This window comes from Chiloscyllium punctatum, chromosome 46 (genome assembly GCF_047496795.1).
Source record: "Chiloscyllium punctatum isolate Juve2018m chromosome 46, sChiPun1.3, whole genome shotgun sequence".
NCBI classification, from domain to species: Eukaryota; Metazoa; Chordata; class Chondrichthyes; order Orectolobiformes; family Hemiscylliidae; genus Chiloscyllium; species Chiloscyllium punctatum.
In genome coordinates, this window is record NC_092784.1 from 48741544 (window position 1) to 48764640 (window position 23097).

Below are 23097 nucleotides of genomic sequence, written 5' to 3' on the forward strand. Positions count from 1 at the left end.
GGATTCCATAGAATTTTATGACACAGAAACAGGCCATTTCGCCCAGCTGCTGATGCTGGTGTTTATGCTCAACATGAGTCTCCTTCCACTCTATTTCATCTCACCCATTCAACACATCATTCTGTTCCTTTCTGTCTTGTGTGTTTACTGAACATCCTCATGAAAGTATCTATGCGACTTGTCTTAACTAATCCTGTGGTCATGAGTTCCCCTTTCTCAACACTCTCGAAGTAAAAAAGGATTTGTCTGAATTTCTTTTTTTGCATATATTAATGATTTTTACATATTTATAACCGAGAGCTTTGCACTCACTGAGTGGAAATACTTCTCATCTCCTCTACATGGAAAAATCCACCTCTCAGTCAGTGTAGTACGTGGATCTCCTGTTTAGAATCTCTGTAATTCTTTGCATAGCTACACCACCACCAATCCTCCTTATAAAAACATAGGAAATAGGAGCAGGAGTAACCCTTTTGGTCTCTGGAGCTTGCTCTGCCATTTCAATATAATCATAGTTAATCATTTAACTCAATTACTTGTTTCTGATTTCTCACAATTTCCTTTGATCACTTTAGCTCTGAGAACTGCATCTAACTTGTTCCTGAAAACATTGACTCAACTGCTTTCTGTGACAATTATTAGTATTATTGAAATTCTTACTAAATCTTCAACAGAAGTTGGTACACTCTTGGTAAACAGATTATACATATTACATGATACTAAATAGCTAATTATTTGAGACTTTTGAGCCAGTACACATTACTGTTAGCTACATGGACTTAGTGAAAGAAGTTGGCAGTGCATCGCTGGAACACTTTGGTTAGCTCCTCCCAGGAACAATCTTATATAGCTTGACGAGAGGACCTTATCTCACAACATCGGTTTACCTTGTCCAGGTGAAAACCCCTGCCTGTTCAGCCTTTTCTGATTGTTTGAGCTTCTTTCTCCTTTATTTGAGGGAGAAGTTATTCTGTGAATCAGTGTGCCTTGGGACTTCAGAGCCCTCAGTCTCCAACCTGTAAAATGAATGCTGGTAGTATCATCAGCAGCCATTTCCCAGGAGAGACTCATTCGGTGGGAATGCAGCCTCAGTAAATTATTTCCAGGGTGTACAGCAAGATCCATGCGAGCATTACAATTGGTGCAGAGGAAGCAAGATGGAAATGAACTCTCACTGAAATACAATCTCTCATGAGCTGTCAAAGTGTTTTCAGCCAGTGGAATACTTTTGAATTGAAGCCACAATTTTTAGGAATGCAGCAGCCTATTTGTGTACTGCAAGGTACCCCAGGCAGCAATCTGATAATAATCTTCTTATCAGCTTTACTACTGTTGGTTCAAGAATACTTGTTCGTCTTGCCACCGTTTCTTCGAAAAGCACCATGGGATATCGTATGCCCACCTGAGAGAGAGGTGACCCGGGGGATATTTGTTTAAGCTCTCATCTGAAGGGTGGCACCTCTGCCAGTGCTGCACTCATTCCTTCTTGCACTGAAGTGTCAGCCAAGATTTTGAGCTCAAGGAGTGAGGTTTGTTACAAGTTGACTGGAAGACATCTAAAAGTAGGTTCGAGAGAAAGAATAGTCCTTGGCTTTGAATTGTATTGTGTCTTTATTAATATGAAATAAGTTGAAATTTGTATTTATGAAACCATTTCAAACAGTTAAACTCTCACATCTAAATTTGCACTCATGGGGCTCAGACATCAGAGAATAGTGGATGTCCATACTCTCTAATGAACAGAACAATAGATTATAACTGGCCAAGGAATTTTAAACACAGAGAAAAGCATAAAAGGGGCTAACAGCAACAATCTGGTGGATGAAAAACGATGTTGGTACCCACAAAATACTTCAATTCCTTTTCTTAAACAAGGCACTTGGATTGAATGGGTTGCCACAGTGTCATTCCAATTTACACATGACCCCTTTATTCTTTAATGAGCAGAACTAAACAATTAACTAACCATCAAATAAACTTTCAACAAAAGGTTGCTTACACAACCAAATTGTAATGTTATTATTAGTATTTTACTTTACTATATAAGACATGTCACATCTCCCAGAACCACCTGTTTGTAGTAGGGCAATGCTTAATCCATGGTTGCCATTCCAATTGATTGAATATCGGAGATATAATGGCATTTTTTGAAGGTAACATGTCCACACATTCTTCATTTAACATTCAGTCCAGATCAGGTATTTGTCCAGAAAGAGTCTGTTCGCTCTTTGCAAAGTTCACAAACACGTCCGGTCACACTATTTCCTGTGGAGAAAAGCATATACGCCTCAATTTTAAATGATGACTCTTGTTTCAGTTTCCCTTCCAAACACTCCACCTCTGAAGTTGTTGAATCTGAATAAGTTACACTTTCGTAGCTTCTACCTGAGGTATCATGCCATGAGCTCTGCCTAAGGTACACTTTCCAAGGCTGTGACTGAGATAGATCTAGAAGAAAGTGAGGACTGCGGGTCCTGGAAATTAGAGTTGAGAGTGTGGTGTTGGAAAAGCACAGCAGGTCAGGCAGCATCAGGAATGAAGGGCTTATGCCCGAAACATCAATTCTCCTGCTGTTTGGATGTCGCCTGACCTGCTGTGCTTTTCCAGCACCACACTCTCAACACTGAGGTCAACCTGTTTGCCTACTTGCTTTGATGAGTCCTGGTATATTCATAAGACACTTGTTAGGCTGCAGCTGGCAGGTTGTCTATAGCTGTGGTCACCACATTATAGGAACGATGTAAACACATTGGAGAAAGTGCAGAAGCAAGTTACAAGAATCGTTCCAGCAAAGAGGAACTTGAGTGATGAGAAAATATTAAAGAAGTTGGGACAGTTCTCCTTGGAGATAAGAAGGCTGAGAGGAAGTTTTTCAAAACATTGAGTGAGCTCGATAGAGTAGGTAGTGAGAAACTCTTCCCACCCATAAAAGGAACAAAATCAAAAGCGCCTTGATTTAAAGTGACGTGTTAAAGAAGCAAGGGTGGTGTAAGAAAATAACCTTTCTCACACAGCAAGTAGTTAGGGAATGCACTGCCTGGAAATATGGTGGAGACAGTTCAGTTGAGACATTCAGGAGAACGTTGGTTGGTTATTTGAATAAAAATTGCAAGTATGGAAATGGAGAAAAAGCAGACGTTTGGCACAAGATAATGATACCCATTGAAGAGCTAGTCTTGCAGACACAATGGGCTGAATGGCCTCCTTTTGCGCTGTAACAATTCAGCTGTTGTGGACAAGCACCCAGACATGGGTATATAGGTAACCCTTCCTGATGAAGGCCTTATGTCTGAAACGACAACTCTCTTAACCCTTAGATGCTGCTTGATCTGCTGTACTTTTCCAGTGCCACACTTTTCCATTCTATATAGGTAACTGCCTTACTATAATCTGATGAATTTGAAGGAATCAAATTAGAAAGGTTAATGGAGCCTTTGTATCCTGAGGACTGGAAAACAATGGTGTGGCGATTCTGTTTCAGCCATCAAAGCCCTGGATAGACCACCCCAAAAGCAAGGTGCGTATTTCTGGACACTACTGCCGAGGAGGGATATCCTGACTTGGAAGTGTGGGTTCATGAGAAAGTTGCCTGGACTCCAAGATTATTAAAGGGATACTTCCTGCCTTGTACGGAAGTGGGTGTTGGCAATCCAGAAGGAAAAGCCAATAAGTCCTGTGAATGACACATGCCGGTCCAACTCGTCAAAATGGAGCTCCAGTACATTCATTTCCAACTACTTCTTTACTGATCACTCTCTCTGGCAATCCATTCCATCTCAGTCAAGTCCATTCTGGTTCTAATACAATGCGAACATACTGTGCACACTTTTGTGGATCAGTCAGTAGATCAGAGGTTGGAATTCAGCCTGATTGTTTATCTTCCTCAGACAGTGGCAATGACACAACATTCTCTGGCTGTCATCACCTGTAACTAGCTAACTCGGCTTTGACATGATGTTACTTTTCCACAGCCTGTATGCCTACAGCATTAAGCTGATAGCCATTACTCAATCTGAATGCCTGTGTGTGAAGACATGCTGATTTCATTATAGATCACATCAAAATCACATTGAAAGACAAATGCCATATTGTCCATATTCAAACTCTCAAAGCTTTCTACCTGACTTAAATATAGCTGCCATAATCACATCATCTAAGTGATGGAACAATGAAGGAATAGATAGAAACAAAGAAAGAAAGAACAATACAGTACAGGAACAGCCCTCTGGTTCTCTGAGCCTGTGCTGACACATTCTGCTCTTCCAGACTAAAACTGTCTTCACTTACAGGATCGGTGTCCCTCTATTCCCTTCCTTTTCATGTATTCATCCAGGTGCATCTTGAATGCTGCTGTTGTGTTTTCTTCCACCGCTACCTCTGGCAGCACATTCCAGGCACTCACTATCCTTTGGTGTGATAAACCTGCCTCGCACATCTCTTTTAAACTTCTCCCCATACCTCTGAACCTTGAACCTGTGTCCCCTGGTAATTGACCTCTCTGCCCTGCAAAAAAGCCTCACACTATTCACTTTATCCATCCATTCACAATCTTACAGACTTTGATCAGGTCACCCCTCAATCCCCTGCATTCCAGTGAAAACAAACCCAGCCTATCCAACCTTTTTGCACAGCTAAAACCCCCTGTATCAGGCAACATCCTGATAATCCTTTCCTGCACCTTCTCCAAAGTGTCCACATTCTTCTGGTGATGTGGTGACCAGAATTGCCCACAATATTCCAAGTGTGGCCTAACTAAAGTCCTATAAAGCTGCAGCATAACTTGCCTACCTTAATACTCAATTTCTGTTCCAATGAAGGGAGATATGTTATTGGCCTTTTTTACTACCTTATCTCCCTGCGCTGCCACCTTCAGTGACCTGTGGACCTGCATATCCAGATCTCTCTGCATATCTAAACTCCTAAGGATTCTGCTGCTCACTGTATAATTTCCATCTATACTTGACCATCCAAAATGTATACCTCACATTTGTCTGGATGAAACTCCATTTGTCATTTTCCTGCCCATGCCTCCAACTGATCTATATCCTGCTGTATCCTCTGACAATCCTCCTCACTATCAGCAACTCCACCAATCTTTGTATCATCTGTAAATTTACTAATTAGACCAGCCATGTTTTCCTCCAAATCATTATGTCAACCACAAACAGCAGTCCCAGCACTGATCCCTGTGGTACACCTCTGGTCACAATCCTCCATTCCAAAAAGTATCATTCCATTGCTACCCTCAGTCTCCTGTGACTAATCCAGTCCTGTATCCATCTTGCAAACCTGATACCAAATGACTTCACCTTTTGTACCAGTCTGCCATGAGGGACCTTGTCAAAGGTTTTACTGAAGCACAATCTCCACCGCAGAAAATCATACCGTTTATCGCTAGTAAGTCCATATGCTTCTACATGTGTATAGATCTTGTCCCTGAAAGGTTTTCCCGATAATTTCCCTCTCATCAATGTGAGGCTAATAGGCCTGTAATTTCCTGGATTATCCCTGCTACCCTTCTTAAACAATGGGATAACACTGGCTATTCTCCCGTCTGCTGGGACCACACCTGCAGCCGAAGAGGACACAAAGATGTTTGTCAATGCTCCTGCAATTTGTTCTCTTGCCTTCTTCAATTTTCTGGGATCATTCCCAGCAGGATCTGGGGACATATCTACTTTAATACTTTTTAAAATACAAAACTCCTCTTCCTTTTTAATGGCAACTTGGCTTAGAAACTTGAAACTCCCTTCTCTGAGATCATCCTCTACCAATTCCTTCTCTTTGTTGAATACTGACACGGAGTATTCGTTTAGGGCCTCTGCTACCTCTTCTGGCTCCACACATGTTTGCTAACAACTTTTCATGACCTCTTTTAGCCCTTCTAATTCCTTATTTAAATTTGTCATTGAGTCATAGAGATGTATAGCATAGAAACAGACCTTCTGGTCCAACTCGTCCATGCCGACATGACATCCCAACTCAATCTAGTCCCATTTGCCAGCATCTGGCCCATATCACTTTAAACCCTTCCATACATGTACTACCCTCTGTGTGAAAATGTTGCCCCTGAGGTCTCTTTTATATCTTTCCCCTCTCACCCTAAACCTATGCCTTCTAGTTCTGGACTCTCTCAGCCCAGGGAAAAGATTTTGTCTATTTTTCTTATCTATGTCCCTCATGATTTTATCAACCTCTATAAGGTCACCCCTCAGCCTCCGACTCTTCAGGGAAAACAGCCCCAGCCTATTCAACTCGCCCTATTGCTCAAATCCTCCAACCCTGATAACATCCTTATAAATCTTTTCTGAACCCTTTCAAGTTTCACAACATCTTTCCGATAGGAAGGAGACCAGAATTTCATGCAATATTCCAAAAGTGGCCTACCCAATGTCCTATACAGCTGCAACATGACCTGTCAACTGCTGTACTCAATATCCTGACTAATAAAGGAAACCATACCAAACACCTTCTTCACTATCCTATCTACATGCAACTCCACTTTCAAGGAGCCATGAACCTGCACTCAAGGTCTCTTTGTTCAGCAACACTCCCTAGGACCTTACCATTACGTGTACAAGTTCTGCTAAGATGTGCTTTCCTAAAATGCAGCACCTCGCATTTATCTAAATTAAACTCCATCTGCTACTCCTCAGCCCATTGGCCCATCTGGTCCAGATCCTGTTGTAATCTGAGATAACCCTCTTCGCTGTTCACGACACCTCCAATTTTGGTGTCATCTGAAAACTTACTAACTGTATATCTGATGCTCACATCCAAATCAGTTATATAAATGATGAAAAGTAGTGGACCCAGCACCAATCTTTGTGGCACTCCACTGGTCACAGGCCTCCAGTCTCCAACTCTCTCCAACCCTCCACCACCACCCTCTTTCTTCTACCTTTGAGCCAATTCTATATCCAAATGGCTAGTTCTCCCTGTATTCCATGAAATCTGACCTTGCTATCCAATGTCCCATGGGGAACCTTGTCGAATGCCTTACTGAAGTCTACATAGAGCATTCTACTGCTCTGCCCTCCTCAATCCTCTTTGTTACTTCTTCAAAAAACTCAATCAAGTTTGTGAGACATGATTTCCCATGCTCAAAGCCATGTTGACTATCCCTAATCAGTCCATGCCTTTCCAAATACATGTAAATCCTCTTCCTCAGGATTCCCTCCAACAACTTGTCCATCCGTGACATCAGGTTCACTGGTCTATAGTTCCCTGGCTTGTCCTTACCATCCTTCTTAAATAGTGGCACCACATTAGCCAACCTCCCCTCTTCCAGCACCTTACCTTTGACTATTAATGATACAAATATCTCAGCAAGAGGCCCAGCAATCACTTCCCTAGCGTCCCACAGAGTTCTAGGGCACACCTGATCAGGTCCTGGGGATTTATCTACTTTTATGCATTTCAAGACATCCAGTACCTCTTTCTATGTAATATGAACATTTTTGAAAATGTCACCATCTATTTCCCTACATTCTATATCTTCCATATCTTTCTCCACAGTAAGCATGGATGCAAAATACTTGTTTAACATGTGGCTGCGAGGCTGATGCAGGAGGGAGGGTTTCAGATACCTAGACCATTGGAATACCTTCTGGGGAAGGTGGGATCTACATGAAGGATGGGTGCACCTGAACTGGAGGGGCACAAATGTCCTGGTTGGGAGATTTGCTCGTCTGATTCGGGAGAGTTTAAACTAGATTGGCAGGGGGGTGAGAATCAGAGCCACATATCTGAGAGTGGGACAATTGCAGATTGGGCAGTGACAGGATGTAGTGAAACAAAGGGATTGGTTAAAGTGTGTCTGCTACAAATCAATGAGTGTCAGAAATAAGAGTGATGAACTCAGAGCATGGATCAGTACCTGGGGATACGATGTTGTGGCCATAATGAAGACATGGGTTTCACAAGGGCAGGAATGGTTGCTTGATGTCCCAGGGTTTAAAACATTTAAAAAGAACAGGGAGGGTGGAAAACGAGGAGGAGGTGTAAGCCTTGCTAATCAGAGAGTGCATCACAGCTACAGAAATGAAGGTTGTTGAGGAAGGTTTGTCTGCTGAGTCAGTATGGGTGGAAGTTAGGGACAGCAAGGGAGCAGCCACCTCATTGGGGGTTTTCTACAGACCACCTAATAGCAGTAGAGAGATTGAAGAACGCATAGGCAGGCAGATTCTGGAAAAATGCAGAGGTAGCAGGGTTGTAGTTATGGGTGATTTCAACTTTCCCAGTGTCGACTGGAACCTCCTAAGTGCAGATGGTTTGGACGGAGCAGTTACCGAGGGAAGATATTTAATTGGGGAAAAGGAAAGTATGACGCTATCAGACAGGATTTGGGAAGTACAGATTGGGAACAATTGTTCCACAGAAGGGCACAGCAAACATGTTGAGACTGTTTAAGGAGCAGTTGTTGCGAGTGATGCACGCATTAATTCCTCTGAGACAGATAAGAAGGGGTAAGATTAAGGAGCCTTGGATGATGAGAACAAAGGAGCTTCTCGTCAAAAGGAAGAAGGCAGCATATGTAAGGTGGAGGAAGCAAGGATCTAGCACATTTTTAGAGGATTACAGAAAGGAGCTCAGAAAGGGACTGAGGAGAGCCAGAAGGGGGCACGAAAAAGGCTTGGCAAATAGGATTAGGGAGAACCCAAAGGCATTTTACTCATATGTGAGGAATAAGAGAACGATGAGGGAGAAGGTAGGGCCAATCAGGGATAGCAGAGGGAACTTGTGCATGGAGTATGAGCAGATAGGGAAGCCCTAAATGAGTATTTTGCTTCAGTTTTCTCCAAGGAAGGGACCTTATTGTGAATGAGAACTTTGAGGAGCTGGGATACAGGCTTGACCAGATCAAGATTGATGAAGTTGATGTTCCGGAAATTTTGGAAAACATTAAGATTGATAAGTCCCCAGGGCCAGACCAGATTTATCCATGGCTGCTCTGGAGAGTGAGAAAGGAGGTTGCTAATCTGCTGGCAACGATCTTTGCCTCCTCACTCTCCACGGGATTTGTACCGGAGGATTGGAAGGAGGTGAATGTTGTTCCTCTTTTCAAGAAGGGTAATAGGGAAATCCCTGGCAATTACAGACCAGTTAGTCTTACGTCTGTGGTCAGCAAAGTTTTGGAAAGAATTCTGAAGGATAGGATCTATGACTATTTGGCAAAGCATAGCGTGATTAAAGACAGTCAGTATGGCTTTGTGAGGGGCAGGTCATGCCTCACAAATCTTATTGAGTTTTTCAAGGAGGTGACAAGACAGGTCGATGAAGGTCGAGCAGTGGATGTGGTGAATATGTACTTCAGCAAGGCATTTCATAAGGTTCCCCATGGTAGGCTCATTCATAAAGTCAGGAAGTATGGGATACAAGGAGATTTGGCTACCTGGATTCAGAACTGGTTGGCTGACAGAAGGCAGAGAGTGGTTGTAGATGGAAATTATTCTGCCTGGAGGTCAGTGTTGAGTGGGGTTCCACAGGGCTCTGTTCTTGGGCATCTGCTCTTTGTAGCTTTTACAAATGACTTGGATGAGGAGGTTGAGGGGTGGGTTAGTAAATTTGCAGATGACACAAAGGTTGGAGGTATCGTTGATAGTATCAAGGGCTATCGAAGGCTGCACCGCGTCATAGACAAGTTGCAGAGTTGGGCTGAGAAATGGCAGATGGAGTTCAACCTGGATAAATGTGAAGTGATGCATTTTGGAAGGTTGAACTCGAATGCTGAATATAGGATTAAAGACAGGATTCTTGGTAGTGTGGAGGAACAGAGGGATCTGGGTGTGAAAGTACGTAGATCCCTCAAAGATGCCACCCAAGTGGATAGGGTTATTAAGAAAGCATATGGTGTTTTGGCTTTCATTAACAGGGGAAATCGAGTTTAAGAGCCGCGAAGTTTACTACAGCTTTACAAGTCCCTGGTGAGACCACACTTGGAATATTTTGTCCAGTCTGGTTGCCCTACTATAGGAAAGATACAGAGGCTTTGGAGAAGGTGCAAAGAAGGTTTACTGGACTGGAGGGCTTGCCTTATGAAGAAAGATTGAAAAAGCTCTGACTTTTCTCTCTGGAGAGAAGGAGGAAGAGAGGAGTTCGATTGAGGTATACAAGATAATGAGAGAAATAGATAGAGTCAATAGCGAGACGTTTCCCCAGGGCAGGTTTCACAGGTACAAGGGGTCACAGTTTTAAGATATAGAAAGGTATAGGGAAAGGTATAGAGGAGACATCAGAGGTAGGTTTTTTACACAGAGAGTTGTGAATGCATGGAATGCGTTGCCAGCGGTGGTGGTGGAAGCAGAGTCATTGGGGACATTTAAGTGACTGCTGGACATGCACATGGAGAGCAGTGAATTGAGGGGTGTGTAGGTTAAGTTATTGTATTTTACATTAAGATTTAACCTCGGCACAACATCGTGGACCTAAGGGCCTGTTCTATGCTGTACTTTTCTATGTTCTATGTATGGAGAAAGTGAGGACTGCAGATGCTGGGGATCAGAGCTGAAAATGTGTTGCTGGAAAAGTGCAGCAGGTCAGGCAGCGTCCAAGGAGCAGGAGAATCGATGTTTCGGGCATGAGCTCTTCTTCAGGAATGAGGAAAGTGTGCCCGAAACGTTGATTCTCCCGCTCCTTGGATGCTGCCTGACCTGCTGCGCTTTTCCAGCAACACATTTTCAGCTATGTTCTATGTTTAGTACCTCCCCCATCTCCTGTGGCTCCACACAAAGGCTGCCTTACCGATCTCTGAGGGGCCCTATTCTCTCCCTTTTATCCTTAATGAATTTGTAAAACCCCTCTGGATTCTCCTTAACCATATTTGCCAAAGCTATCTCATGTCCCCTTTTTGCCCTCCTGATTTCCCTCTTAAGTAAACTCATATTGCCTTTATACTCTTCTCGCTCGAACTATCCTGTCTATACCTGACATATGCTTCCTTCTTTTTCCTAACCAAACCCTCAATCTCTCTCGTCATCCAGGATTCCCTGCACATACCAGCCTTTCCTTTCACCCTAATGGGAACATACTGCCTCTGGACTCTCATTATCTCATTTCTGAAGGCTTTCCATTTTCCAGCTGTCCCTTTACCTGCGAACGTCAGCCCCCAATCAGTTTTTTAAAATTCTTGCCTAATACCATCAAAATTAGCCTTCCTCCAATTTAGAAGTTCAATTGTTAGATCTGGTCTATCCCTTTCCATCACTATTTTAAAACTAATAGAATTATGGTCGCTGGCCCCAAAGTGCCCACCAATACCCCATACCCCCCGACCCCACTGAAACCTCAGTCACCTGCCCTGCCTTATTTCCCAAGAACAGATTAAGTTTTGCACCTTCTCTAGTAGGTACATCCACATACTGAATCAGAAAATTTTCATATACACACTTAACAAATTCCTCTACATCTAAACCCTGAACACTATTCATAATCTAGTTTATGTTTGGATAGTTAAAATTCTCTACCATAATCACCCTATTATTCTTACAGAGGACTGAGATCTCCTTACAAATTTGTTTCTCAATTTCCCGCTGACTTTTAGGGGGTGTATAATACAATCCCAATAAGGTGATCATCTCTTTCTTATTTCTCAGCTCCACCCAAATAACTTCCCTGGATGTACTTCCAGGACTATCCTCCCTCGGTAAAGCTGTAATGTTGTCCCTTACCAAAAACTCCACTCCCCCTCCTGAACAAAACCTTTTCAGATATAAATATTGTGCTGAAATTATGCACAAATTTCCATTAAAATTTATGAAATCCTGAAAATCTCATGATTTCCTTTAGGAACAGCGAATTCGATTAGAAACTACTTTTACTGTCCTTGGCAACACTTGTCTTTGACCTATGGTATGGCTGATTAGATTACTTACAGTGTGGAAACAGGCCCTTCGGCCCAGCAAGTCCACACCGACCCTCCAAAGAGCAACCCACCCAGACCCATTCCCCCACATTTACCCCTTCACCTAACACTACGGGCAATTTAGCATGGCCAATTCACCTAATCTGCACATTTCTGGACTGTGGGAGGAAACCGGAGCACCTGGAGGAAACCCATGCAGACACGGGGAGAACGTGCAAACTCCACACAGTCAGTTGCCTGAGGCAGGAATTGAACACAGGTCTCTGGCGCTGTGAGGCCGACCATGGTGACTTACTCTTGCTTTTGTGTATTCACTTTTGGCTAAATTTATTACTAAGCCAGCCAACTATAAACAGGTCTTTGACTAGTAACACCTCCTGCTCACGTGCTTTTTCCATGAGTTAGTATATATGATTGCACTGTTTGCACCATCGCGTAAAATAGACTACTTCAGCTGTGACTTGATTCACAAGTCTCTGGAATGTAGCCCTTCTTTCCTTATATACGCCTAGGGTTTCATCAGTTCCTATCCTCCTAGACTTTACACATGTGTGCTTTTTCTTTTTGACAAAGGTCATAACCTTTCTGGTCATCCAAGGTTCATGTAACTTGCCATATCTATCCTTCATTCTCACAAGAATGTGCTGCTCCTAAACTCTTATCAACTGCAGTTTGAAATACTCGCACATGTCCAACTTGCATTTACCCTCAAACAGCCTCTTCTAATCAAAATTCTCCAGTTCCTGCCTAATAATGTCACAGTTCGTCTTCCCCCAGTTTAGTACCTTCACCTGAGGACTGCTGTTATCCCTATCCATGAATAAGTTAAAACTCACAGTATTATGTTCATTCGGTCCGAAATGATCCCCCCCCGAAACTTTGCTCACCTAGCCAGGCTTATTTCTCAAAATCAGGTCCAGTATAACCCTTGGAGAAAGTGAGGACTGCAGATGCTGGAGATCAGAGTCGAGAGTGTGGTGCTGGAAAAGCACAGCAGGTCAGGCAGCATCTGAGGAGCAGGGGAATTGATATTTCGGGCCTGATGAAGGGCTTATGCCAGAAGTGTTGACTCTCCTGCTCCTCAGATGTTGCCTGATCTGCTGTGCTTTTCCAGCACCACACTCTTGACCCAGTATAACCACTTCCCTGGTTGGATTGTTTACAAACTGTGTCAAGAAACCCTCCTGAATGGTCCTTACAAATTATGCCCCATCCAAGCCACTAGCACAAAGTGAATCCCTGTCGATATAAGGGAAGTTAAAATCACCTAGCACAACACCTCTGCTGTTACATATTCTCTCCTCTATCTCCCACTGATTTTTGGGAGGCCTGTAGTATACTCCAAGTACTGTGATTTCTCTTTTCTATTTCTGAGTTCTATTCCTATTGCCTGGCTGCACGAGCTCTGTGATGTATGCTTGGGTGTCGTGTCCAGCTACATGGATCACTAAAGCAGGTGCAGGAAATAATCACAAAGGCAAATGGAATGTGATGATAAAAGGGAGCTGAAATTATGCTTCAACTATACAAAGCTCTAGTCAGACACACATGAAAGAATCTGGAGCAGTTCTATGTAACATCTAAGGATTAATAAATATTGGTTTTGGAGGGAAAGCAGCATGTACTATAATGATAACTGAACTCCAATGATCAAATTACGATGAGAGATTTGAACAAGTAGGGTTGTAATCAGTGCAAAGATAAGGGTAGTTACAGAGAAACCACTTCTGCCTGCTGGGGTGTCTAGGGTGAAGGGACACAGTCTAAAATCTTGAACCAGACCTTCCAGGAAAAAAATGAGGAAACAGTTCTGAAAACAGAGGGTGATACTAGTTTGGAACTCTCTCCCGCAGGAAACAATTACATTAGGTCACAGACCAGCCGTGGTTACACTGAATGCTAGAACAGGTTCTAGTTATAAAATGAACTTCTCCTGTTTCTTTACTAAATATATATTCAGAGCTGTACAAGTTTATCAATGCGTATCACCATGAGGGAAACTTTCAAAGGAATTGCAGTTTACCATCTCATTCATTACTTTGGGTCATTAAATTGTGTAATAGTTTTGTAGATGGCCCAAGGTTGAAGGTAGGTACAGTCATACAGCAATTGGGATAAATTTGAAGATGTACTATAAGAGTGTTCTGTTTAACCCTCCAAATAAATTTATTTTACTTTCAGTTTGTTACTGGCAGAAACCGGTGTATCAATTTGACAATTGATCCCAATCAGAGATGTGTGACATAAAGGAAACATTTATCTTGGATCCTGAGTGTTCCTGAAAAGAAAGAATTGCCGCTGAAGCCTTTTACCTTGCACTGATCAGAACAGAATTATGAGAATATCACATCTCAAAGGGAACAACAATTTATATCACATGAGAAGAGTATGCTAACTTATTGTCAAATGTTGGTTAGTAGAGTTGTTACCATGGAGACTAATCAGCACCCACTCATTAACTAATCAATATCCTCTTCTTAAGTTGTATAAATTGTTGTTCCCATTGAGATTTGAGACTTTTGCAATTTTATCCTGATCATTGCAAGACACAAGCTTCAACAATTCAACTCTTCTATCAGCAATGCTCAAGTTCCATTCTTTCAAGTGACTATTAACCAGATCCTTTTATTTTTAAAATTTATCTTGCGAAAGCATCACTGACAAAGTTGGTATTTACTGGCCATTTGCAATTGACCATGAGAGAGAGTGACCCAGCAACCAAGATGGCATGGTGATATTTTATAAATATCAAAGTTGGAATGGTGTGTTAAGGGGAACATGGGTGAGATGGTTTTCCCATGCTGCTACCTTTTCTCTGTCTCAGTGCTAGGTCGTCAGATGCTGCAGTATATGCAGGCACACTTACCGATGTAACTGACAATGGCACTTTCACGGATTCCGATTCAAATAAGCTCTTTCTGGTCTTGCAGATGCAGGTAATCCACTTGCTGTATTCAGCCCTTATCTTAAGAGGTTGAAGCAAAGGACTTTATTAAATTTTGCAGTTGATAAATTAAGATTCTGCACATAATCTTCTAATCTATTTTTTACAGAAAAGCATGATGCACAGTTTAGAATAATTGACTGGTTCCACATTCTTTGGTGGCCAATATTGCTCCCAGTATTCACAGGTAAAACACAGAGCATAAACTAAAGTTCAGCTAACAGTACACCCAGCTCTACCTTAGAGGAAAATCATTATGAATTAGTCTATTCTCCTATACCGGGGCCACAGATACTTTGTAGTTCAGTATCAAGATGGTTTGATTTGGAGCTGATGCAACCTCAGGTTTGTGGTGAAGTCATACTCAGCCTATAATGCAGGCGAACATGAAGGAAAAGGAAAGTGAGAACTCCTACTTATGCTCCAACCTCCACATGACCCAAAGTAGATATTTTTGGCACAATAAAGTGAAATATAATGGCCAATTTTTACACAGGCACATCCCACAAATGGCACTGAGATCACGAACCAAAAGTCTGTGATAGATGTGGATGAGGGATGCCTATTGGCAGGGATACCAGGAAACTTATGCTGTGGTTTGAAATAATGTTATTGCATCTTTTACTGAAAAACAGGAGGAGGCCATTCAGCCCATCAAGTCTGCTCCATCATTCAAATAGATCATAGCTGGTTATGTACCTCAATTTCCCCATGCATTATCCATATCTCTTGGTGTCATTAGCATCCATAAGACTATTTCTGCCTTGAACATGCTCAAAGATTTACAGACAATAATTGTATGAAAGAGGAAGCAGACCTTTCGTTTGATGCCTAAAACGAAAAGCAGCCACCTCTGATGGCACTAGCCTCCGTCAGTACCATGCTGGAGCATTAGACTGGACTGTATGTCCAACATGCCTGCAATGGGATTCAAACCCTAACCCCATCAGATGCACAAGTGGGGGTGAGCCAGAACTGAGAGACCAGCGTCCACGGGTAATTTACTTCCTTGGTTCCCAGCTTTCAGCATTTTGCTGAGGTTAAATGGGAACCATGTCTCCCAAAAACAGGGCAGTTGAGGTCAAAGGTCAATTGAAAACATCAAGAATAAAATTGATTTTTTTTGTGTTCTGTGAGAGGTCATGAGGGTCAATGTGGGTAGATGAGCTAACTAAATGGTGGAACATTTTTGAAGACTGAATGTCTGACTCCAGTTCCTATGTTGTGACTTATTCCATTCCAATGCAAACCTCAAGTACAATACCACATGCCTTGGGATTTAACACACAAAGGATGATGAAGATGAAGGTGCCTTGAAAACTGTTGACAATTGTAAATAAATAGGCCATCACGATTGTTTCCTCCTGAAAATGAAACAAGCCGAGAATCCAAGTACAGCCCAGGATAAAGATCTGGCCAATGGCTTTAAACGTCAGCATCCTGCAATGAGGGGAAAACTATTAGACATGGTAGTGACGGAAACACTTATGAGCTCTACCAGACTCTGAGATGAACTATTAGTTTTTAAATATATCTAAACAATATACCGATCTTGCTCAGCAGCGCAACTGGGAAGAAGGTGGTAATGCACCCACCCATGCTCCCGGGCCACAGCCAAATGATGTAGGGGGAGGTATGGAGGCTTGCTGTCAGCAAGGGAGGGAGTTTGGGACACATTTTCCCAATGCCAGATCCTGCAATAAGACACTGTACACCTGTGAATGAGGCACTCAACAGGGTTTGCTTTTTGAGGTCCCATAATGATAATTAACCCCAATCATTACTGGCTGAATACAGCCTGAACAGCTTTGAGTGTTCTTTTGATAATCATAATATATTCTACTGTTCCTTTCTTTCATACTACCCCAGTCCTTCATTCAATTTGAGCATTCATTAATTAACCTAGCACCACACAGACACCACTAACCCTCCTCCAGAAAGCCATTATTGATTGCAATGAAATCATAATTTCATATCTTCAGAACAAGGCCACCTGCAATGATGTGAATGTACAATCTTTTCACTTGCGTTTAATATATGTGTCTCTAAACTTCAGTTCAGGTACTTCGAATTATTCTTGTGAGATGTGGACAATGCTAACTAGGCCAGCATTATCGTCCCTTATTGCCCTTGAGAAAATACTGGTTAGTTGCTTTCTTGACCTGCTGTAGGCCATGCAGCGTAGATACAGTTACAGTGTTGTTAGGAAGGGGGTTCCAAGATTTTGACCCAGTGATATTGAAGGAATGGTGATGTACTTGCAGGCCAGAATGGTGTGTGGCTTGGGGGCAAACTTGCAAAGGGTAGTGTCCTTATGTACCTGCTACTATATGGTAGAGATCATGGATTTGAAAGGTGCTATTGAAGGAACCTTCGTAAGTTGCTGCAGTGTATATTGTAGACGGTATACACTGTTGCCACAGTATACTGGTGATGGGAATGTTTGTTGAAGATGGTGTATGTGGTGCCAGACAAGTGAGCTGCTTGGACCTCGATGGTGTTCAGCTTCTTGAGTATTTTCAGAACTACACCTATTCAGGCAAGTATTCCATCACACTACTGACTTGTGCCTTGTAGATGGTTTTGGGAGACCGAGCAGGAACAGAATTCCCAGCCTGTAAACAATGGAATGAGGGAACTGGGTAACAGGAACTGCCCATCCAACTCCACATAATGAGCTCCCAGTCATTTAGATCGGGACTGATTTGTACCTTAACTCCATCTAACCACCTTGCTTCTACATCCCTTACTTAAAGAAAAAATATTAATCTCATCCTTGATATTTTTGCTGATCCTCATCATGGCTCTCCTCCAAGACTCAGAAATGTTTTTTGGAGGGGGGAGGGGGTTGGAGAGAGTTTCAGATCTCCATTACTCTTTGTGTGAAGCAGTGCTGCCTGATACAGCCCTGAGGTGCCCAACTCTAATTTGAAGGTTATTCCCCCTTGTTCTGGACATCTTCCCTTGCAACCTCACCTGGTGTCCTTAATTTTTGAAACATTCACATCACGATTTGAAAGTTCTTCGTTCAATATGCAGACAGTTATGGTGAACAGGAACGTATTCATCTGTTGGATTATTTGAGATATTAGACTAATTGATCCAGAATACAGTAACATAGTGCAGGCATCTCTGAGGAATCTGAACTGCAGTCTTCCATCTCACCTAACTTAGTTGATGTTACTGAGCCAACTTTATTCTGTGCATGTTTATTTCTTACTTACTGGTTTTGAAAACTTGGAAATTTGGCAAAACACTGTAGCAATGAGAAGGCACTATTTCAATAATCGACTCTGTTTCTAATAAGCCCACTAGTTCTTTCCGAGCAAAAATAATAAACTTGAATTGTTCAAGAATCGGAGTAATATTAAAAATGCCAGATAAATGCAAGTTTTTGTACTTGTTATTGAAGCAGATTTGAATTAAGAGCAGAATATAAATCCCGCCTCAAAATCAGCATTCATGATTCAAATTAAATGCAGTTTGGATGTAATACAGTGGATTCAGTGGCAGCATCTAAATGAGGCAGAAACACAAAGTGCTTGAACTGTCCACCACTCAATCAAACCCACACTCTGGCCAGATTTGGAAAGCTTTGATTGCCACAGTTTTAATGACACCAAGTTCCACTGTCAGTACGTCTCTTCCTCAGTACTGCACTAGAGTGTAAACTTACATTTTGTGTTCATGTTGAGAATTGAACTTACACCTTCAGACTTAAACACAAGACACCACACCTCTGTAGATCAATTCATATTACAAAAAACTGCTGGAATGATAAGCTCACATCAATAAGGCCAGAGTCTGAGTATTGCTGCTGATTTGTGAACTTAATTGTAAAGTGTCATCAGGTTTAGCGGTAAACAATGCCTTATACACTGGATAGATTATATTAAAATAGAATTACCAAAATGATCAAATAGACTGGTCCCAAGAAGCTCCAGATAAACCCATTCTCCACCAATAACCAGCAGCTGGAAATCAAAAGGAAACATGCTGAGGTAAGTTGGTTTGAATTCAAAGATTGATACTCATCAAAGCTGTGAGGATGAGGTTTCTGGGCTGATGCATCATTGACCTCATGGACTTCTATTTTGATTCACCTCAGAACAGCATTCTAGGAGTAATTCAGGAGACACAGTAGAGATTCATCCTGAGGAATAAGAAACATGGTAGATAGAGGATGAGGCAACCATGGCTGAGTAAGGAAGTCAGGGATTGTATAAAAGCAAAAGCAAAAGCAAAAGCATATAAAGTAACAAAGAACAGTGGGAACCTAGATGATTGGGAAGCTTGCAAAGACCACAGAGAGCAACAACAAAAAAAAAGGAAGGAAGAGATTAAATATAAGGGTAAGCTAGCCAGTAATATAAAGGAAGACTGTAAGAGTTTCTTTAGACATACACAGGGCAAAAGAGAGGTAAAAGTGGACATTGGGTTGTTGGAAAATGACACAGGAGAGATAGTAGTAGGAATCAAGGAAATGACTGAGGAACTGAATAATTACTTCGTGTCGTTCTTCGCAGTGGAAGACACGAGTAATTTCCCAAAAGTCCAAGAGAGTGAGGGGGCAGAGCCGAGTATGGTGGTCATCACCAAGGAGTAGGTCTAGAAAAACTGAATGGCCTGAAGGTGGATAAATCACCTGTACTAGGTGGACTATACCCCAGAGTTCTAAGGGAGATAAATAAAGAGATAGTGGAGGCGTTAGTGGTAATCTTTCAGGAATCACTCAAATTAGGGAAGGTCTGAGAGGACTGGAAAATCGCTAATGTGATACCCCTGTTTATAAAGCGAGTACGGCAAAAGACAGAAAATTATAGACCAATTAGCTTACCATGGTCATGGGTAAGTTCCTGGAATCCATTCTGAAGGATGAGATTTCTGAATATTTAGAACTGTATGGTAAGAAAAGGCAGAGTATACATGGTTTCATCAAGGGGAGGACATGCCTGTCAAATCTGCTAGAATTCTTTGAGGAAGTAACAAGCAGGTTAGACCAAGGAGAGACAATGGATGTTAACTACCTGGACAAGTGCCACACAGGAGGTGACTAAGTAAGGTAAGAGCCATGGAGTTAGAGGCAAGGGATTGGCATGGATTGAAGCTTGACTGTCTGGCAGAAAGCAGAGAGTGGGGATAAAAGGGTCCTTCTCAGGATAGCAGCCGGTGACAAGTGGTGTTCCGCAAGGCTCAGTGTTGGAAACACAACTTTTCACTTTCTACATTAACAATCTAGAGGAAGGAACTGAGGGAATTCTGGCTAAGTTTGCAGTTTATACAAAGACAGACAGAGGGACAGGTAGCATTGAGGAGGCAGGGAGGCTGCAGGAGGATTTGGATAGGTTAGGAGAGTGGACAAAGAAGTGGTAGATGGAGTACAACATGGGAAAGTGTGAGGTCATGCACTTTGGTGGGAACAATAGAGACCTGGACTATTTCGGAAGTCTGAAGTGCAAAGAGACTTGGGAGTTCTATTCCAGGATTCTCTCAAAATAAGCTTGAAGGTTGAGTCAGTAGTTAGGTAGGCAAATTCTATGATGGTATTGATTTTGAGAGGACTTGAATATAAAAGCAGGGATATAACTCTGAGGTTCTATAAGGTTCTGGTCATACCACATTTGGAGTATTATGTGCAATTTTGGGCCCCATATCTCAGGAAGAATGTATTGGCCCTGGAGCATGTTCAGAGGATGTTCATGACAATGGCCCCAGGATGAACAGCTTGACATATGAGGAATATTTGAGGACTCTGGATCTATACTCGATGGAGTTTAGAAGGATGAAAGGGAATCTAATTGAAACTTACACAGTACAGAATTTTCTGGACAGACTGGATATTGGGAAGATGCTTCCATTGGTAGGAGAGACTAGGAACTGAGGGCACAGCTTTAGATTAAAGGGAAGACCTTTTAGAACAGATATAAGGGGAAACTTCTTCAACCAGAGAGTGGTGAATCTATGGAATTCACTGCCAGAGAAGGCTGTGGAGACCAGGTCATTGAGCATATTTAAGATGGAGATGAATAGGTTCTTGATTGTAAAGGGGATCAAGGGTTACAGGGAGAAAGCAGGAGAATGGTGTTGAGAAACTTATCAGGGAGGAGAAAGTGAGGACTGCAGATGCTGGAGATCAGAGCTGAAAATATGTTGCTGGAAAAGCGCAGCAGGTCAGGCAGCATCCAAGGAACAGGAGAATCGACGTTTCGGGCATAAGCCTGAAGAAGGGCTTATGCCCAAAACGTCGATTCTCCTGTTCCTTGGATGCTGCCTGACTTGCTGTGCTTTTCCAGCAACACATTTTCAGCTTGAGAAACTTATCAGCCATGATTGAATGGTGGAGCACACCCGATGGGCTGAATGGCCTAATTTCAGCTCCTATGTCTTATGATCCTATGTTGCCTGCTGAAAGGCAACTGGTTGAGTCCTCAATGATTGTCATGTAGACATGAGTTGAGGTCACAACACAGCTACCCCCTTCGCCCCTTGGCGCAGTTAGGATCGCTCCTTCGGGAGACAGAAAGTACCACACTAGTGTGTAGCCTATTGAAGCTGGGGTCGGCACATCTATCACTTTATCTGAGTGAGGCAATCATGTTCTGAGGTTGTCTGTGTCACTGTTTGCAGGGTCTTCTGGCAAAACAGTAACTGTGGAAACTAAAAATAATTGGCTAAATCAAAACAGCAGGATAGAGGAGAAATCAGAAGCAGCTTACTTTCTGTGTGAACCATATCCATTGGGACAGGTGGCTGCAGAGATTGCCACGATCAGTGCAGGAGGCCCATACCCCAGTGGGTAGATATACCTCCCAATGTTACTGGAATGGAATACCCTCATGTTCTTCAAGTTCCTGACCATGAGGTGAAGCTGCAATGTCTCCAAGCTCATCCAAGCAAATGCTGTAAGGAACAAATAATGCAGACATCCCGCTACGATACCACACAGCTTCTGGAAACAAAAGCCAACAGGTAAAACTTCAAAGCAGGAACACACAGAAGCTATTCAACCAAACAAGCCTGCCCTGCCAGTCAAATAGATCGACCGTGACTGTTCTGTCTTTCAATGCCAACTACCTACCTTCGTCCCATATTCCTTGTTACCCACAGTAGAACTGTTGACTTCAGACCTGAAAGTGTCACTTGTCCACCAACATCCACTTACTTTTTAGGGAGAGAATTCCTGAATGCTCTGAGCATTCATGAAATAAACTTCTTCCTGATTTTCCTTGTAAACATTCTGACTCTAATCTCATGATTCTGTCCCCTACTGGAGGACCATATCTACCTCATTGAATATTTAAACACCTCTTTCAGCAATCTTTCTGTGTTTTGATTAAAAGGAAAATGGTTGGAAATGCTTTTGAGGTGGCATAACCCAGAAGGCTACAGGCCAAGAGCTGGAAGGTGCGATTACACTGGATTGTTCTCTTTCAGTCGGCATGGACATAGTGGGCTGAATGGCTACCTGCAAGAACATCCATGTATTTCTAAGCTTCCTTAAACATTGACCAGATCACTCCTGAGTCTAGAGTCAACAAGTATGGTGCTGGAAAAGCATCCGAAGAGCAAGAGAGTCGACGTTTCAAGCATAAGCTCTTTATCAGGAATGACCTGCTCCTCTGATGCTGCCTGACCAGCTGTGCTTTGCCAGCACCACACGTTTTGATTCTGATCTCCAGCATCTGCAGTCTTTGTTCACTCTCACCCCGGAGTCTACTGTGCTCAAGGCAGTAATAGCTTTACCTTACCAATTCACCAACAAGAATCTATCTCTCCTTTGAATTAAGTGGCATCATCATCACTGGATTCCGTAATATCAGCATTCAGGGATTTACCAGAATCTCAACTCGACCTGCTATATAGTTACTGTGGCTGCAAGACCCGGCCAAAACTAAAGTATTCTGAGGTAAACAGCTCACCTTCTGATTCCTCAAAGTTTGTCCACTATCTACAAGGATTGTAGACACTACTTGTGACACTGAGTTGAAATATTTACCACTTTCTGTATAAACAATGTTGCCCATCAAGTCTTCTTCAAAACTTTCTCCTCTTACCTTAAAAAGATGCTCCCTAGATTTGAACTTCCTCACAGGGAGTTCAAAATAACCTTGCTATTCATCTTAGCTATGTCCCTCATGATTTTATAAAACTCGATAAGGTCACCCCTTAATTTCTTGCTGAAAATGTGTTGCTGGAAAAGTGCAGCATGTCAGGCAGCATCCAAGAAGCAGGAGAATCGACGTTTCAGGCATAAGCCCTTCTTCAGGAATGAGGAGGGTGTGCCAAGCAG

The 23097-nt window shown here is 42.4% G+C and overlaps 1 protein-coding gene across 2 annotated transcripts in view; it reads right to left on the bottom strand.

Moving 5' to 3' along the window:
* Positions 1-1592: 1592 nt before the first annotated feature.
* LOC140468014 (adhesion G protein-coupled receptor E3-like) overlaps positions 1593-23097 on the bottom strand; it is a 71656-nt gene continuing 50151 nt past the window's right edge. For both annotated transcript variants that reach the window (XM_072564161.1, XM_072564160.1), the window contains 6 exons: positions 21524-21756; positions 18715-18781; positions 17784-17875; positions 16079-16247; positions 14730-14828; positions 1593-2265 (listed from right to left, as the gene is read on the bottom strand). In XM_072564161.1, coding sequence (XP_072420262.1) covers positions 2254-2265; positions 14730-14828; positions 16079-16247; positions 17784-17875; positions 18715-18781; positions 21524-21756 — 672 coding nt within the window. In that variant the 3' untranslated portion in view covers positions 1593-2253. The remainder of the gene's footprint in view (positions 2266-14729; positions 14829-16078; positions 16248-17783; positions 17876-18714; positions 18782-21523; positions 21757-23097) is intronic.